Source organism: Platalea leucorodia (assembly GCF_965183815.1).
Source record: "Platalea leucorodia genome assembly, chromosome: 1".
NCBI classification, from domain to species: domain Eukaryota; kingdom Metazoa; phylum Chordata; class Aves; order Pelecaniformes; family Threskiornithidae; genus Platalea; species Platalea leucorodia.
Window position 1 is genome coordinate 117,175,461 of NC_138823.1, and position 19,611 is coordinate 117,195,071.

A 19,611-nucleotide genomic window follows, 5' to 3' on the forward strand; every position below is an offset into this window, starting at 1 on the left:
AGAGGAAGGCCATGGTTCCATGATGGTTAATACACACGTGGCACTCAGCAGCACAAGTGATGCTGATTAGGCAAGGACATATGACTGCATCTTTGGTGAATTAGCCAAGGAACTTCATATTGAGCTTTTGCTAGCTTTATACAGGTTCATGGAGGAGAGCATAAAGCATGCCAGCACACGTCTAACCTACCAGGAATTTTGCAATGCATTTGAACCATCAGAAGGAATTTATATCCCACAAAAACTCTGTGGTCAAACAATGAGATTTGAAGAGAAAATAAAGTGGAACCAGGAGGGGAGAAGAGGAGTAAAAGGGAATGAGTGGTGGCAGGTGGTGGAGGGGAACCAAATCCTAAATAATCAGGTTGGGCAGAAAATGACTCTTGAAGCAGGGAAAGCCAGAACAAGGGAAGAGGCAATCTTCCAAATATGTTTGGGTTGTTTAGGAATATAGCCATATGGTATCAGGTGACATGTAAAGCAACCAGCTCATTTCTATAGCAAAGTGGCGGCACCAAGGAGTCATGGGAAGTAACATTCCAAGATACTGTGTTAAGTTTCTTGCAAGAGGCAAATTGGGTTGATTTCTCCTTATGCATCTTCATATCCTTAAATAACCTCACAATGCGAGCCCTGTCCTCCCCTCCCACCCTAGAAAGCGATAAACAGCACTCACTCTTGTTACAAAAATAATAAATAAAAAAAAAATATTAAAAATATATAAAAAATATGCCACGCAGTCATGGTACAAACCAGCTCTTGTGAAAGGGAATAAGGAAAAACACAACAGTGTTGCTACTTACATTCTTGTATTGCTGGTCTTGTTGATAATTACAGATTTTCCAGTCTGATCCACATTGTGATCCATTCCAAAGTAAGCTGCCACTCTGTGCACTAACATCCTCTGATACGACGACATCTGAGGGAACTTTTTATAGTGATTACTGGAAAAAAAGAAAACAAATCGCATTGATAATTACATTTCCCTCTGAGCTATAATTAAATGAAAATAGCAATACATTCAATAATTCAGTGGACAGAAATCTAACCAAAAACTTCTCCTTTGTGCATTTACATATAAATGTTTGCTACAAGAAGGCAGAAAAGATAAAGATTCATTTTTAGAGTTTCTAATAAGCACATTTCCATGCACTACACTGGGAAAAATAAAGCTCACACTTCATGGTATCTACTGAGTATTCTGTATATTGGGAAGAACTTGTCCCCCGACCCCGCACACACACTCACGCTCCCTGCACAAACAATCCTGCAGATTTGCTGAGATACTGGCAACAGCTTTCTGCCTTTCTCCCAAAGGTCAGATGCAGGGCGATGCTGGAAAGATCTAGTTTGGCAAATACTCCCTTTTTCTCTCTTACTGACAAAATGCTTATTTCCCGTCAGCATAATTTCTTCCTCTGCTGCTATTCTGCCTCTCTATTTTTTAAAGCTGCAGAAACACTTTCTTACAAAGAGCATGTGGTAGCAAGAATCCCTCCACCCAAGTCCAGTTTTATTTTCCAAAACATTAGAATAACATAGCACACAGGGAAACCCGTGAGGCAGCATATTTGATCATCCTTTGCACTGAAAGCTTTAATTATATTTTTGGACCTAAATGAGCAGAGCCAGTGCAATTACGATGCAATGAAAAGCAAAATGTTTTCATATACATCTACTGTATTTTAAGCGGTACCACCATGTGTCAGGAAATAAAATCCTGATCTTGCAGCGTGCCAGTAACAGTGCTCAGGAGCACTGCGTTCCATATGAGCATATCCCTCGCACAGCCTGCATTGCTACACACACATGTGACTTAATAACCAAGTGTGGAACTCGACTTACTTGTTGTCACTAATAAAATCAATAATTTCCTGCTCCATTTTCAAGAGTATCATTCTGTCCCTGTCAAAAAGAAATGCAAGGATTTGTAGCATCAACCACCAACAGACATTTTAGATGAAAAAATGAATACATCAATGTTTGTAAGGCAATTTTGTGAGCGTTGTCAGCCATCTTGATTAAAAATGAAACATGCTTTGCCTTGGCACATCTGGAGAAGATTGCAGCCTGCTTTCCTGCACCTTTGCTGGCATACATGACAGATTTAGCTCTTCCCTGAGCTCAACTATGGCCTGAGAGTGCTTCCAGGCACACCAGGCTGTGATCAACGCCTTGCATAGAAAGACACTGACTGCTATGGATAGCTTTGGTCCTTTTTCACCCTTTTTTTGAAGGAAAATGAGATTCCCAGCTAACCTAGCTCTTTCATGAGAAGAGCCACTACCCACAGAAATTTTCAACATTTTGTCTGAGACATATTTTCCATGAGGCATTGACCTGCAGGCGAGAAGACTGGGCACATCTCATCTAGTTAGAGAGCACAATAGAGAACAAACACCTTTGAACTATGGCTCCCAGGAGGCAATGCCGCAGCATTTCTCAGTCAAAATGCTGTTTTCAACTGGAAGGTCTCAGATGTTCCTTCCCACCACCCCCCCGCCCCTGCCAAAAACACTCAAAAATTTCCCCAGCATATTTCCACACATACATTTTTTTCTAAGCTTGACAGAGTCCATCGCTCCTTAGTTCTTTTGAACTTTCTCATTTTGTGTAGATAAAACAATTCAAGGACCTTCCGTCATCTATACAAGAGGTTATGCAAGCTGTTAGGTACCCAATTATTCCTAGTTCTCCTATAATTGCAGAATTGTGTGGTTCCTATTTAACAGATTTAATTAAAATGAACATTGAAAATCACAATGTATAAAAATGTTACAGATCCTTCCTTAGTACATTTAGAGGCAAATTTAACAATGGGATGAGCTTGTTGCTCCAAGTGAAAACTACAGGAATACCAAGAGCAGAATCTGGCACTGTGCACAGGACTTTAATTGTGTACAGCACTGCCAAAAGAAAGCTATTTTATATTCATATTCAAATCTCCAACTGCAATGGTTATAATATATTACTGCTAACATCACGTAGAGCTATATGGAAGAACGTAAGGACAAAGACCACATGTCACTGAAAGTGACATTAAACAATGGGTGACTGGACGGGGGAGTAGAAGTTGATAACTTTTTATAGCTTTTTGCTCAGTTAACAGCCTACCTCCTTTACATTTTCCCTCATAACCATCTCCAGAACTAATAAAACACAGTGTACAGTTACGGGAACTTGAAGACGGCCAGCTTTAATTTCAGGAGTGCCAGCTCTAATGCAGAAAATACCTACCTGGGGTTATTCTTTAATGTGTTAATGAGAAACTCATGCAAATCTATGCCTGTTGAGTCGGTATACTCTTGACTGCAATCTGAAAAATAAAAACAAACACCCCCACATTTATTTCATTTCAACAGTTATGATTAATCTATGCTGTAAATCAAAACCCATTTTCCAGCAACAATCTGAAAGCATATGCTCCGAAAGAAAATGTTCATTTGGAGTTCAGCCAAGAAAGATCTACGCTCAGAAGCATCGAGTGGACGTTCGTGATTTCTCTGTACCATTCTACTGAGAACGTAGACACCGACGGAAACTGCTGGTCATTTGAAAATCACGAGAAACCTTCAATGCTACTCAAGACCCTGCCAAGTTCTTCCTTTAAACTACTAAATAAAATTTAAAAAGTTTTATTCATCAACGTCTCTTTGCATCACTTAATACATGCTGTACACACAGCAAATGAGGCATCGTGCCAGTGGGAATTCTATTTGCATTAACAGACTGAAATCCAGTGATAGCTGAGAGTGGGCGGGTAATAGGGATGCGTGACAGCAGTCAGAATTAATTTTTCAGCATTGCTGTATCGCCTGACTCAAAAGTACACACAGATCCTCAAGCTGGCGTGAACTGTGAGAGCTCCATTGAAGCCAACTGACAATTCACACCAGCTGCGGATCCACACGCAGGTAGGCAATGATTATTTTTGAGAGATTACACTGCAACTTTATACCATGGATTAATAAAATGTTTTTTAAAAAAATACTAAATTTAGATACAAGATCTTTTCTGAAGAAGTCTTAATAGGTGATAATAGTAGAGTGCAATGCAGGTTAAAGGTCATGGATGGATTTCCTTACAGCATTTAAGAGAAATTCTCCATGAGAGGAGCAATAGTGAAGAGGATTATTCTCTACTGCCTACATTGCACAAGCGACATGCCAATATGTTACCATTAATGGGGGAAAAAAGCATATTAGTCTTACTTATATAATCACACATATATTTACATATATATGTGTTTATACGAAGACGGTTAAGTATTCAGAAGAATGATTTTTACATTAAAGAAAACTAATAACCTCTAATACCAAACCTCAGTTCGGAAGTTTCTTCACTTTCAAAGCCCAGTGTTTGTATGAAAAACACTCTCATGCATATGCATTTCAGTTTCTGAATTTTCTCAATGTATGAAAACACAGCTACTGTGTATTTATACACAAACAAAGAAATGCAATGTTTATAAAAACATACAGTACTTTTTATAACAGTAATTATAGCAATTTAAATATTTTTAAGTTCACCTTTTGATAACATTCTGATCTTGTTTTTTTCACTGTTTTTATCTTTTTCTTTATTTTTATCCTTCTCTTTTTCTTTCTCGGAGTCATCTTTACTAGATTTATCTTCTTCTTGCAAGCTAGGAAAACTTGAAAGCTGTAGTTGGATTGATTCCTGTTGGGAAAAAAAGAAAGATAAATTTAGAGCCAGATTCAGTAAGCTTTCCATGGCTTCCAACCTGCAGAGACCTGCATTAAACTATGTGTAGCTAGAAAAGCTGAAGCCAGATACATTTCTTTCCTATTTGAAAAATGACTTTTTTCCAGGAGAGCAATGACATCTTAGAGGCCAAATTCTAGTGGTAAGTGTATTTCTTCCCTAATATTTGAATACTATAAACTTTTAGTCTACCTATATTAAAGGCACTATATTATCCTACACTTTAGTAATTCTCACTTAAGACTTATTAGAACAGTGAAATACATTTTATATGGGCTTTCTTAAGTAATTCTATAATTTAATCAATACTACACATGCTAAATGATGATCGATGGATAGATGTCTGAAAAATATAACTTTTTTCCCCTCACTAAAAAATCCTGCAGGTTCATATGAACTGTTTTGCACATGTAAGCACAGTATCAGCTAGACTGAGCTTTCAGGCTCTGACAGTAGAAGAGCGCCAGCAAATTATAAACTCAGCTGTATACAAGAGGGCTTACTAACTTATCAGGTACTTTATATATTTAAAGACATATGCAAACATGCCTTTAGCCAAAGGAGTGAAATGTGCACTGGAATTTTCAAACGAGTTGTGGTAAGTGAACTTTCTCCAAGGCATCATAAGTTTTATCCTCAAAAATTCAGTATTTCAGAGACTATGAGTCAGCTTTAAAAACTTAATTAAAACTGAGCATTCAAGCTGGTTTGCGTTTTCCCATTTGCTTTAAAGAACTTGTTATTTCCCACTTACAATGTTACTTTATGTTGGCTTTGTTTTAACAAAACACAAATTATTGTCTTTTGAAGTTACCATGGCATAATTTATATATTTCAAGAAATACCAATCTGGTTGGACAAAATTGAAGGAAGTATACTTCTGTGTTCATATACTTCTGAAGAAAAAATGGCCAAAATAATACTATATGCTTAAGTAGTGTAAAAATGCACATTTGAATTAAGCTGTCACAAAACTCCCTGGTGATGCAGGAGAGTCCTGCATGCCTGATAATTTTTTGGCATCATGTTAATGAAAACCAAATTCACCAATACTGGAGAAATCAGAGTTTCTTAAATGCTAGTAAATTCCCTTCCTTCACGATTTTTCAAAGAATACTAGCATACCAGAAGATCAATACAAAACTTTAAAGTAAGGGGTGGTTTTTTTAAGCAACCAGACCATTATGAATTCAAAAGATGCTTTCAATAATTATTACAAATTTCAGGTTTCTGAATTTTTTAAAGAATTACAAATCAGCCACCACAACACATGTAAGACAAGATCCTAACAGAACAAGATATTAGCATAAACATGCCACAGTAAGACAGAAACTGGGTAATTTCTCAGCTTAATCATTATCGACTTTTTTTGAAGTTCGAATGTGGCACAAAAGACTTGAGGTGAAAAGCACTGTAAAAGAGAAACAAAGCCCTAGAGCCAAAATTTGACCTGAACTACCATCCATAATCCCTACTTCTGTTAGTTTTGGCTGACAGTATTAGCCAAAAACCGAGTGTACAGAGGGAAGGAGTGGGAACTTCTGGTCATTTGTGGTAAGGATACATAGAAAAATGTTTGCTAACCTGCTCAGTTGCACTCAGAGGACTAACATTATGCCTGCTTTCTTTCACTTCAAATGGCAGTTCGATTTCTCATTCAAAGAACAAACTTTGGATCAACCACTGCCAAAAGACCCTGAAGGATAACTCTGATTCCCTGCACTGCCCGGAGCAGAGCGACTCTGCTGCTAGCTTTTCAAAACAGGAGAAAAATGTAACTGGCCATGCTGTTCCCAGGATATTAATCCTAACCTTCACAGTGGTTGTTAAAATGCACTTATGAAAAGAAAAACAACAGACTTTACACATAAGCACACATATGAACATACAGTAGATACTGCCTTACATGTAACATAATACTTATATATTTGCACTAGAAGAAACACACAAAAGGGCTGTAGAGTCGTGAAAGCAAGCTACTATATATTTTCTTAGATTTTTATTGATTTTTCTCAATAATAAAATACAGTGTTAATAAATACATTGATACAACGTAAGTATAGTGAACAACAAAATAAATGTTCAAGTTGCAATAATACACTTCTTGGTCAATAGTATAACATTAAAGGCAACATTCCTTTTAAGTAAGGACATAGTGAACCATCAGGTAAGCGTTCAAGATCAAGTAATACAGGTAAACAAGTTTTTTCCCTATACAGGAAAATGAAGGCAAGTATTCAAATATAAATACAAACATCAAGTCTGCAGTACAATCCATACTCAGTAGTTCTGGCAATGTACCGTACATTCTCTGGTAATTAATTCCCTGTGCTTTGTAAACCATTAAGATAAAATAATAATTAAAAGAAAATTCCAAACCAAAAATAAGCTTTTTCTCCTCTGAAGTGAAAGCAAAGCAATTCAGTTGGCACAAAACTTCTTGTATCCTTCAGCCAGTCCAAGGAGGAGCCTGCAGGTCCAGCCTTCCATGGCAAAGCTGAGCCGCATTCATTAGTAAAAGGTCAGGAATTGCACTTTTGCTGTCGCTATCTGATTAATTACACCAAGCCAATTGCGTCTTTAGGAAATGGATGCCGGGGTCCGGGGATACATCTCATCTCCCATAAATGTTTCAATATGGTCAAAGGAATCTTTGCCACGGCTGGTCAAAGTCAGGTAAGACCAGAGGCTGTGTGTAACAAGAACCCCTCCTCTGCCTGGCATCGGGGTGCAATCCAGACAGAGATTTTACCTCACAACGTGCCAGTCTCTCCGACGTTTAATACAGGTCCTGTGCAGTACATTATAAACTACCATGCGATGCTTAATACAATCTCTTTATATTATTCTCCTTTTCATTCTCCATTAAACCATAGAAAATACAAATGAAAGCAGAACAAAAGCCACGCATCTTGAGTAACGCAAGTTAAGCGGAAAGCATATACCTACAACAGAACAACTGATAAAATAACCTGCCCGTCTACTGCATAAGCATCGTTGTAGAGCAGTAGAACATGTAGATGTTCCCCTGCTAAACAACCTGGTTTTTGGTCTTTCAAAGAAAATTTAAAAAAATAGAAAAACCTCTCCATACTTATGAGCTAAGAGGAGAGCTGGATTTGTTTCATTTCAAGTCAATAGAGGAAACGGTGAGAAAGTACACTTAAATGTTATTTTTTGTTTTTGTGCTAAGCTCACAAGAAGCCACTTGCTCAAGCTCTCTCGATGGCTGATCTCATTTGCACATAAACACCTCATAAATTATAGGCAGTGCTCGTGATATTTTGGTTTTGGGTTTTTTTAAGCCTTGCTCTTACCAGGCAAGCAAAGAGCATCTGAGGTTTTTACTTTTGCTTTTTGGGGTATCTTTTGAAGTTAGTCTACAAAACTGTCATCAGTGTTACTGTCCGAGGTGAGGGGTGCAGGGGACAGAACTCTACCAGCTGCTGGGAATACAACACTACCAGTACAGATAAACTCAAATACACACTTTTTGATATCAGAGAATCTACACCAAGAGTTTAGAAAACGAATGCCACTCAGTAGGAGGCATCCTTGGCTCTAGCAAGGTATTTTAGAGAGCAAAGGACCTGTGAATTTTATGTGAAGGGGACACTGATATGAACTGGAGTCTCAGAGGAACCAGAAACCAGAGCATATTCATAACTGTATCTGGTGCAGCCTGGAAAGAGATAGCCTTAGAGAAAAGAACATATTAATATTCTTTTTGATTGTTACTATTTTTTTTTAATTTTAAAATCTGAATTCTTTTGAATTCTTTTCCATTTTCTGAAATTTTCAGGGGGTCTGGAAAAAAAAGCAAACAACACCCTGTGATATAGCATAAAACTATTATTTCGAAATAAAGTTCACGCTAAACCAGACAACTTCATAAAATATGTGTTCATTGTTGGATGTAATTTTTCCCCCAAGAAAGACATTGTAAAATGCCCAATTAAGTAACATAATCATGCAACTGAACATGGAGGTCAACCATGCAGGTAACATCAATGATTGCAAGTGTACCTGATTATCATGAATATTTTCTGTTCCCGGGCGAGGGGATGACTCCTCACACACAGCAAGACTCCGGACGAGTTTTCCTTTAGCTCCTGACTGAATAAGAGAGAGAGAAAACAAAACAGACAACACTACTACTGACCCCAAGTCACATAAACTGCACATATCAAGCTGTCCCTAAACATCCCAAATAACTTCTGCCCAGCCAGCCAGCAAACCTGTATCTGCCTTCAATGCAGATAGAAAAGGATTCTAAGCAATGAGCCATTTGCCACACAGGGGAGGTGGTAGGTTTGTTTTTAATCATTTCTGCTACAGTTCACTCACTTCCACCAAAAATTGTAATAGCAAAGAACAGACCCAATGCTGAAGATAATTTAACATAAACTCAAAGGTTCCTTCTGTCATTTGGTTTTGGTGGGTTTGGTTTGTTTTTGGTTCCTACCCGCTTCTTCTAGTAGTATTACATCCAAGGAACACTGACAATAAGATGTGCAAATTTTACGGGTCTGCACTTAGAAAATTAGAGAAGCTCCTTTTCCCCCCGCTCCCTTAGGGAGCTAGTCAGTCTTTGCTTCTTTATGTCAAGATTAGTCCATTAAAATAAAATTCAAACAAAAACGTTGATTACTAAAGCTAAAGGAACAAGCTTTTTCCTTCCCCAGTGGCACACACATGTTGCCTAACACAAGCACACAGCAAGCCCAGCAGCATAAAAGCATGATGCATAAATAAAGGGGAGCCTGACACGTTTTATCTAGAGGAAGTCCTCTGCCTTTGTGCAACAAGATTATGGGGGGGAGGGGGAAAACAAAACCACAAACCAAAGAAAAAAAAACAACACACAAACAAAAAAAAACCAACCACGACACAAGTGACGAAAGGCCATCATTTCAATTGCAGACAGACATTTGACAGAAATTCTTTATTCTACCATAGCATGCAATTCCAAACAGAGAGGGACCCTTACCTTGGATCTCTTTTTCTGCTGGTTCTGATTTGCACCTCGTTTCTGGGTACAGCAAAAAAGAGGAGCAGTTATCACTTCAGTGGAAAATGTGCATGACAAGAGCATTACCAATAAAGAGACTAAATCACTCCTAAATGATATTTTAATCACTTGCTAATCACTGCAAAAACAATTTCCCCAAACCCAGTGTGGAAAGCTGGGAAAAACCAAGAATCATCTCTGCTCTCTTCATTCATTTTAAGAACAGGTATAAACAACAAAAACACATACTGCAGTGTTCCATAATTTTGCATATAATAAAAATGTAAGAAAAGGCATACTTAAGTAAATGCTCCCCCTCTCCAAATTCCTCTTAAATTGTAGTCTCCCCCTTTATATTTATATTCGATTGAGCAAAAAGGATTAAAACCCCCTCATCCGATAAAGTCTTCTTATCAAATTACCTTCTTAGGCTTTGCATAACAACTTTTTGTTGGCAGTAACACCTACAAACCAAACCACACATTAAGTAATTATTCATTAGTATTACCTGTAAATTCATGAGATCAAGGTAGTTTTCTAAATCCCCAAAGAGGGAAAACAGGCAAATATTTCACCAAGCTTTAACATAGACGTCTAGGAATTAACTTGTCAGAAAAATTAATAACATGGACAGCAGCCTAAAGAGCTTGAAAGGTATAACAAATAACAGTATTTATTTTATAGGGAGATAAAAGGACCCAAAATAAAAAAATAAAAATAAAAAATTAAAAAAAAGAGAGAGAGAAACAGTCTCAAAATTATGAGAGAAAAAATAGGGGAAGCATAGGCAATGAAAGAGATCATAGAAATGGAAAGGCAATGGTAACACATTGATATTTAACACGCCCATTCACTGTTCCTGTCTTACCTGCAGCTCTGTCTTGGCATCGCTCAGCTTCTCCTCCTTCTCCTCTACTTCTGAGCTTTCAGATTTATTAAGGATACAGTTGTCCAGGTTTGCTTCAGAGATGGCAGTCTCCTGCTCTTTCACAGCTTCCTCTGCTGTCTCCTGGTTCAATTTACCTTGCTCAGACATTCTTCCAGACAGAAATTAAAATAACAAGATTTGGTGACCTGAAAGGTCAAGATATCACAACACAAACACACACACAAAAAAACACTGGGGGTGAATTTTTATATATATTTTTTTTAATTCCCAAGTAATTCCATTTCCTTTGATAAACAAACCAAAATATGCAGCTCAGGAGCGGAAAGCTACGGATGTCCCAGCTGAAGAGCTGTATTGAAATGACAATATTGGATAAGGGCAAAATTGTATCAGGTTAAACAAGCAGAGCTCCAATCTAAACTGTCTTAGTGGTGAGCAGATTTAAGGTGAGGTGCTGCGACTCCCCAGCCCAGCCTCTCCCAGCCCAGCCCTGGGAGTGCCGAGGTGCACGCAGGAACGGCGAGGGGCTCTCCGCTACAGAGCTCAGCGGCGCCAGGCATGAAGAACCCATTCAGGCTTCCAGGTGCCTGGCATCTCAGTGCTCCCCTCCTCTAGATTCCCCCCCCCCCCTTTTTTTTTTTCTTTTTTTTTTTTAAATAAAAAAAGAATAGCCAAAGAAACAAAACAAATAGAAATAAAAACCAAAAACAACACTGTTTTTAGCACTCAACCATGGTTTTTGTACATAGCAGAAGCCCATGGTGCTCACCACCAGTTTAAAAAAAAAAAAAAAAAAAAGTATTTTTGAAGAGGTAATAATTCAATATAAATATGAAATCTAAATTTGGCAATAAAGCTCTCAGGGTCAACGTTTTCAGGCATCAAACTGACAGCTCCATTATTAAAATCCTAAGCCTCTTCCCAAACCCCATGCCACTCTCCAGCACAATGAAAATCCTACAGGAAGCCCTTGGCAGCTATTTCTAATGAAGATATCTTAACTGAACTGCATTTACTCTCAGCTCACAATGGGTTGTTGTACAGAAGCTTTAAAGGCTTTTCAAAGTTAAAGCCTATTATTATTTTCTCTCTCTTTCTCTCTCTCCCCCCCCCCCCCCCGCTCCCTCTTGAAGCCTCCCCCACTGATCAATTGTCAAATGAAACTCATGAATAATTTAACTTTTCTTTCCCCGTCCATTTGGCTTAAGAAGTATCTTCAGGAAAAACAACTGCAGTTGAGAAGAGTTACTTCAGAAAGGGTCTTTTGCAGTACCTTGCCACTTCTCAACAACGAAACACTGGCTATTAAGCAAAACCATGCTTTGCCATGTTTCTTTTTACAGCTTGTAAGTAACATTCAACAGATCTGATATCACTTACCTTCATTTTTTTAAGCTAAGTTTTAAGTGAAAAAATAAGACCTACTGAGTTTTAAAAACTTACTGTTTCCAGTTTTTGCTTTTGTTTTGACACTGTAAGCAAATAAAATAATAAAACCTTTCCTACATAATCTTCCCATTTGAGAAGGATGGTGGATTTCACAAGAAATGAAGCTACACAGTTCATAAATGAACCAACTGGAATATGAAGCTCACAAATTAGCTCATAGTAAGCCAATTCAAGGTTTGGGTTGCTCTTCCTCCCAGCACCCTCCCCAGGAAGTCCCATGGTATTGACTATTCTGCAGTTACAACTGAAACTTGAAGCACTTTGCTAAAAATTCAGAACACAATGAATGGCAAGACCTGAAACTGGTCTGTTAAACAACCCTTAATTTGTTAAGGATTTACATCAAGAAATGCACATGCATGCACAAGTTCTTCGTGGGCATATTACCCCCACAGCTCATCTACATGCCTACACAGTGTTCACAGAACCAATTACACTCATAATCAGCTGCACCGAAGAAGACATTTACCTGAAAAACTGCTATAATTCCCACTGTCTTTCTAGCGTCTTCTGTTGCTCTTCGCTGGTTAAGTCCACACAAATGATCAATGACAACGTGAGTCCCATGTCCCCATTAACAGTTCAGAGTGCCAATCTCCATGCTGGTCCTTCAGAGAGTTTGACGGATCATAGTCAACCTGGAAAAAGACAAAAGGTAAATAATAGCAAGGGTAATGATCATGGTACAAGTTAAGGATGCAATAGATAGGACCAGATTTCTAACACTAATGACCAGCTTCAAGCAAATCACTTTCACAGCTTGATCCAGCTCCACCTGTCTCAAAACTGCCTGCTTCTTCTCTAATGAAGGCTAGAGCCGGCTGTTCAAGTCATAACAGCTCCTACGCAAGGAGCTAAAATTAACAATTGCATTATGCACTGAAGATTACTCACTCAATTTTAACCTTTTTTAGTGAAATCCAGCACTTTTCATTAAAAAAAAAGGCATATATACATATTTATATATAAGCTCATCTGTTTGCTTCAACAGAAATCAATGAGGGTATGAGGAAAAAGGACCTGCCTGCTTTTTAACTACAGCTTCTGCTCCAATTAAAATTTCAATAGTCAAACACTATTGAAAAAAGAAGCTAGGTGGGTGCTTTTAGAAAGTGACCTCCTTTGCCAGGGTAGTGAATCGAGATGTTCATTTAATAAGCCGAATAAAAGTTGAAATGTTCAAGAATGGGAGGAGGAGAAGTAAGAAATCCTATTCCCCGAACAACGGCCACCAGAAAAACTTCCTTTTGAGGCACCGTGTGAGGAGGAAAAAGGAGATCTCCAGGTTATGGTTTGGAAAATAAACCTGAAGAAAAGAGTTGCCTCACCAATGCAATTTATGCTGTTCATCAGGACTGTGTTTGCCAGCTGAATAGCTGATCTGACAGTAAAGGAGTATTTTGGGATAAGTCGGAGTGATTTACAAGCCGTGGCTGCGTGCCGAACTGTCTTGGTACAACAGGCACCTCTTCTCAAGGCTTGCACATGAATCACGGTTGAAGCAATTAGAGCAAATACACAAAAACAGCAAATAGGAGGAAACGTATCATTCTGCTCGGGGGCGGGGGGGGGAGCTGAAAATCATCTCACTCTAATATTAGACTCCTCGTTTCTGAGGCACGTTTAAAATTGTGCATGGTTGCAACTGCTGTACAGTATGTGGCAGCACACTGGAACTCACCATGTTAAGAGAGCTGAATTTCATGCACCAAAAATGGAATTTAGCCTTTCACAAAAATCAAGTCCTGCTCTCTCCGGGAGCTCAGGCGCACAGAGACCAGCAGGCAGTTCTATAAACTACCACTGCCAGCCTGCAAATTTGTATACATAAAAATATTTCTTTTCCTCAAACCACTTAATAATTTGTACAGAGTACAAGTAATAATTTGTACAGAGTAATACAAAGTAAGTCTTCCCACTCGCTTTTTGGTATTTCTCGCAGGACATTTTCAGAAATTTTATCTCATTGACAAACATAGGATTACGATGAGAACGGAGGAACAATATGGAAAATTATGCCTAAGCACTCAAGCACATACAAATGTATTTCATGGAGCCAATACTCAGAGAGAACAGTGAATAAACCACTGACTGAAAAACCTCTCCTCACAACCATCTTCTATTAACCCTTTCCCTCACACTTCCGAAAGAGAGAAAGAAAAAAAAAAAATCAACAAAAACCAACCAAAAACCAAAAAACCCAAGGAAATACAGTGCATTACAGTTCTACTCAGAAAATAGCCAGCCAGGGTATAGACCACTGCCATCAAAACCCTGCAAAACTAACTGAGAAATAGGTATCTGTACCAAAATGAGGACACAAAATTTTTTTTTCAGGATCCTTCAGTGTTACCATGTGTTGTGAATTAACTATTCATAAGACAAACAAACAGAGCAAAACAAAAACCAGACAACAAACCAGCCAACCAAAGGGTATCATATCCATCAAGTGAAGAGATCTGCCAAGACTCCAATAAACAATATTTCTGGTCTTGTGCCACAGATGCTCAACATAATCTTATCATGCTTTACCAAAGACATATTTCTTCATAAACTGAGTTCCCCATATTGTTACACTTAAAATCTCTGATGCCAACATCATTTTTCATTGGCAACGTATGAAAAGACCATAGAACCTTAAATTAAAACAACAAAAAACCCCCATAAATTTCCCCAAGAAAACATAAGCAAGTGGAAAATAAGCTTACAGTATGCAGCTACCATTTTTCAAACCTGCAATGACAATGTTTCTTAGGATGATTTTTTAAAAAAATCCTTCATAATTATCTTCTGGGGGAAAAAAAAAGGCAGTAAGAACTGAGACATATAGCAGTCACAATCAAGCTCTTCACCTTCCCTCAATATAAATTTCCTCCTCCTCCTCCATTAGGCAATTTACAAGTGATGACTAATCATTTACATACTACAATACGTAAAATACACTTCTGGTTGTTTGGGTGGGTTTTCAAAGGGACTCAGGTTTCTATAAAATACTTCATGGGGAGTATAAATAGCGAAAAGGAACCAGTCAGAAAATAGCCATTAAGAGTGAGACATTTTGATTGAAAATACGTCTCTGTTTCTCGTGCGTTTCCAGGATATCTGATTATTCACTGATGAATGCACTTTTTATGATTGTCATAAACGACAGCACTGCTATGGAAAAACATACTGGATTATTCTCTTTCTTGCACATCAACAGAAATGTCAGCGATGATTTGACTGTCAAAACCTTCAGTACCGAAGTGACGCAAAAGGCTGAAAAAATGCACTTGTGTTTTTGATCCTCAGGTAGAATCCACAAAGCTTGTTGCTAGGCAAAAACCACCTTCTTTATTTGCAAGGGAGCAAAATTTCATAGGGGTGTTGGGATCTTAGAAGCACTCTACAGGAGCTTGCAGCAAAATTTCAGCCTCTAACTCCTTAAAGCAACTTGAGTATCGCACACCACAATACAACAGAAAATACAGGTCCCCACCAAGCCATTTGTAGAACCACTCTGATGGAAATATAATGTTTGTACAGAATTTATAAGCACCAGCTGATCAGCATACACTGTGGGATGGAAATGCTGTTTTTTTCTTAAATTGCTTTCTTTATTAACAGGATTTTCACTTTAGAAGCTGAGGGTACTACGAAGCTTGAGCACCTACTGCCAGAGCTCAAAGAGAAAGGGATGGAAGAAAGCACGTATGGTCACATACGTTTGTACAACACATACCACGCAGATTCCAAGAAAAGCCTGTGGGAAGGAATACACTTAATTTAACGCAAGAGTTTAAAAACTATACCCAGAAGAAGAGCTGTCAAAAAAGCACAGAACAGAAAAATGAGCAAAGACATTAGAAAGCCCTCCTCAGTGAACATCTGACAGTTGACCATCAACTGAAATTAAAGAGAGACATCTGACAAAACCCTAAGAGCCCACCACAGGAGAGTAAGCCCTTTCTGTATTATGTATGAGGAAATGTTTTGATGGTCTCAAAGTTATCACATACTGAAGCAGGAGTTTTGAGATCCTTGTGCTCCCAGTAAGTATCAACATGTCCTCTCTCAGAAGAAAAGATGAGCAGGCTTTAAGGCCAAACAGCATACTCTTAACCAAGAGCAGGCAGCAGCAGGAGGCAGGATTGAACACTGCCAGAGTGAAACCCAAGGGTTTTTTCTCCAAATGAAGCTGCTAAGCATAGAGGTAAAAATCACTTGAGCCTGAACGGCTCCTGTAACTGAAAACTGGCTGTTGTTGGCAGTACCTACATGTCAGGATCTTTCTCATCCCATAGCGATCTTCCACTCACATGAACAGCTCGCAGGTATGAGCCCATGAGCTGGAAGCAGAGATGTCAGTCATGATTTCCACTATACCTCATCCACAGTTTTGACTCATTATTGCTAACTCACTCATCAGATTCCTGGAAACCACTGGAAATGGACTATGGCATTATCTCAAGATTATCAGTACACACAGCCCTCAATGTTGCCAAACTCGTGTGGCTTAAAGCATAAACTTCCTGTTATTTAACATTTGCTTAAAAATTCCAGTTCCTACCATCAAGCAAATCTACGAAAATCTCAGGTTTCATACTGAAAGCAAAAACTTCAACTCTCTGTGGTGGCTTCAAAGAAAACCTTCAGGATATAAAACCTATTGTTCAATTAAAAAAAAAAAAAAAACACACAAAACCAACACAACACAACACAACAAAACAAACCCCCACACCCAAACAACAACAACAAAAAAACCAACCTCAAACCTACCCCACCACCAAACCCCAAAAAAAGGCAAGTAAAACAAATCCTAGAGTCCTAGTTTGAACACACTACTACTCGGTTCTGTCAGTCCTAGTCTTCAGGACCTACATCATTAGACAGGCAGTACTGTGTGCTCCTTCTCACTGGTTTCCCACCTTTCCCACAGAAATACATGAATGCACAAATACATGTATGCACTTGGAAGACAAGTTTGCTCCTGTGTATTAGCATAGCAGGTTAATAACCCATGCCAGCTCTCACACCAAAATGCTTTAGTATGAAAAAAAATTAGAAGTAAAATAAAAATTAAGGCTGTGAAATATGTGGAATCCTAGAAGTTCACTGTTTGTTAAAAGACTGAAGACTAAACCTTAAAAAACAAGGGCAAAAAATATTTTTAAAGGAAATGTTTGAAGCCTTATTTTATTTCCCCACCTCCTCTTCTCTTCACTTTGTCCCCTCTGCATCATCACTATAAAAACAGATACAGTGATTGCCTACATCTTCTGCTCCTACGTGCCACACACCTTTGCAGTTAAAAGGTTATTTAGACTCATTTACTGTTGGCACTTTAACAGAAACTGTCAGTTAGCAGATGCATTTTTTTTTTTTTTTCCCAGGAGTTGTAGAAACATGAGCATCTGTGTACAGGCAATAGCGCAGAGGCCACTGACCCACCTTAAGGAGGCCAGCAAACAACAATCAGTGGCACTGGTGGTCAAATTTGATGAAAACGGGATGGATTGAAATATATTGGATCAGATTTCAGGTCCTATGCAACAATCAGTTGTCTTTTAAGAGAGGTGACTAGATGATACAAGGAACAGCATCCCAGCTGAAGCCTCTATCTTGGCATAGCACTGGTTTTCCTCCCAACCTGCATGTGAAATTCAGTATTTACAAATTACAGCAGGGATGAGAACAGTCTAATAACCAAAAAAAAAAAAAAAAAACCAACCAAAAAACAAACAAACAGAAACAAAGCAATTTTTTGTGGCTTACACCCGATTCCTTTTTTCAAAGGGATCCTCTTGTTCCTAACAGATTGCCACCAATATTTTCCACTTTAATCCCCTGTCAGAAGACCTCATGTCAATGTCATCATTTTCAGCCAAGTAATAACGATGATGTTCCCTCTAGCTTGTTATATTTCTGCAAAGCTAGAAGCTTTATTCAGGAAAATAAATATAGATGGCCTATAGGGAGAGCCTGTTTTGTTTTAATACTTAAGAAAAGACTCAAAAAAATGCTCTTTTATCTGTCACGATGACCATTTGAAGTCTTCCAGTATCAGCATGAAAAGATATGAGGCTTTGAGTGATCTGGCTAATAAATGTCAATCACGCAAGTTTACTAGGAACAGAGTAACACCCAAACTTTTAACAAGCTAATCAGATGTACAAATCAGCACCCTTGGAATGAGTTGCTTGCTTTAGCCCAGCCTTGAACATAGCCTTGCACATTTCAAACATGCCAATTTGTATCTCATTCCCAGACATAAACCTGACAAATTTCCCTAAAATCAAAGTCATTAAACTCACTGGTCTGACTGTTAGGTGGTGGAAAACAGCACAGCTCCCATGACTCCAAACAGAGACACAGTGGTTCCCAGCCATCCTTTCAATGCACACGAGTCTCCTTGCAACACACAAAAGTCATCTGCCTCAACTCCTGTAATGAAAACAATAGCCAACATAGGCAAATACACAATTGAAAGGGAAAGGGGGACTGAAACTCATCTTCCCAGATAATCAAGTCTATTTCTCAGCTATCAAAAGGTAATTGTATCACGAAATCCTCTTTAGAGACAGATAGCTTTATTTTAAGATGAGAGGGGGTCTAGGGAGGATGCTCTAGTAATCTTACCGTAAGGGTGTTCAAGAACCTCACTGCCTTGGCAGGATACCTTCTCCATTACCCCACTACATACATCAAATGCTTTGTGTAATTTTTCTTCTTGTGCCAATAGTTGCTCTTTATTTTAAATAGCTTTCCTGATTTCTTGCTAGTTCTCTCTTCCTGTGAGAAATATTTGTAAACCTAACAGCAAATAATGAGGTGATGTAAAGAAGCGAATTCCTTTTAATCGCCAGTTAAACAGGTATACACCATTTCCATTACTATCTACATCTAGTCTAATTTTTATCAATTGATGGTTTGCTTCAACATTTCCTTACATCTCTCTCACACTCTTCTTCCACCAGGACTGCACTCTGTGCAGACAGACTCTCCTCCACCTATTTATGCACAGTGGTGAATGCACTACAGGAGCTCTGTTTTTACAAAACTAAAACCAGTTTAAAGACAGTGAATATCAATAGGATATCCCAGAAGGAATACTATCATTTCAGTATGAAACACTGATCAACACTACAGCATAAATGAGCCTGGGTTCCCCACCGAGGGGTCTGAGCAGCGCTGAGGGCGATCTGAGCAGGGTCTGGGAGGTGTCATAGACTGAAGTGGTGGGACCACGGGTACCCAGCACAGTCTATGTGAGAAAATTCAAGCTGTTTGCGGTACACCGTGACACGCTGTTATGCATAACGAAATCTGAAATAATATGTAGCTTACACTCAGGTTAATTTGAACTATATATATATTTAGTTTAATGCAGGAGTTCTTGAAACATTTTTTGTTTCTCTAAGTCAAGCTATCCCTACTCTTTCTTCCTTCGATGCCTTCTCTTTGACATTTCTATCCTCTCAGGTAACCACGGATTAAGTCCATTTTGCTTTACACACAGGAACTATAAGCTCAACTTAACCTATTTCTTTACTCAGTT

General features: G+C 38.5%; 1 protein-coding gene across 6 annotated transcripts in view; it reads right to left on the bottom strand.

Annotated features, from left to right (window-relative positions):
• Nucleotides 1-19,611, bottom strand: part of ARPP21 (cAMP regulated phosphoprotein 21) — a 202,723-nt gene that overhangs the window by 92,738 nt on the left and 90,374 nt on the right. For 5 of the 6 annotated variants that reach the window (XM_082334125.1, XM_082334123.1, XM_082334127.1 and 2 more), the window contains 8 exons: nt 12,544-12,712; nt 10,605-10,810; nt 9,716-9,757; nt 8,752-8,841; nt 4,530-4,680; nt 3,238-3,316; nt 1,846-1,905; nt 804-944 (listed from right to left, as the gene is read on the bottom strand). In XM_082334125.1, the coding sequence (XP_082190251.1) occupies nt 804-944; nt 1,846-1,905; nt 3,238-3,316; nt 4,530-4,680; nt 8,752-8,841; nt 9,716-9,757; nt 10,605-10,772 (731 nt within the window). In that variant the 5' untranslated portion in view covers nt 10,773-10,810; nt 12,544-12,712. The remainder of the gene's footprint in view (nt 1-803; nt 945-1,845; nt 1,906-3,237; nt 3,317-4,529; nt 4,681-8,751; nt 8,842-9,715; nt 9,758-10,604; nt 10,811-12,543; nt 12,713-19,611) is intronic. The other variant, XM_082334126.1, reaches the window with a different exon arrangement.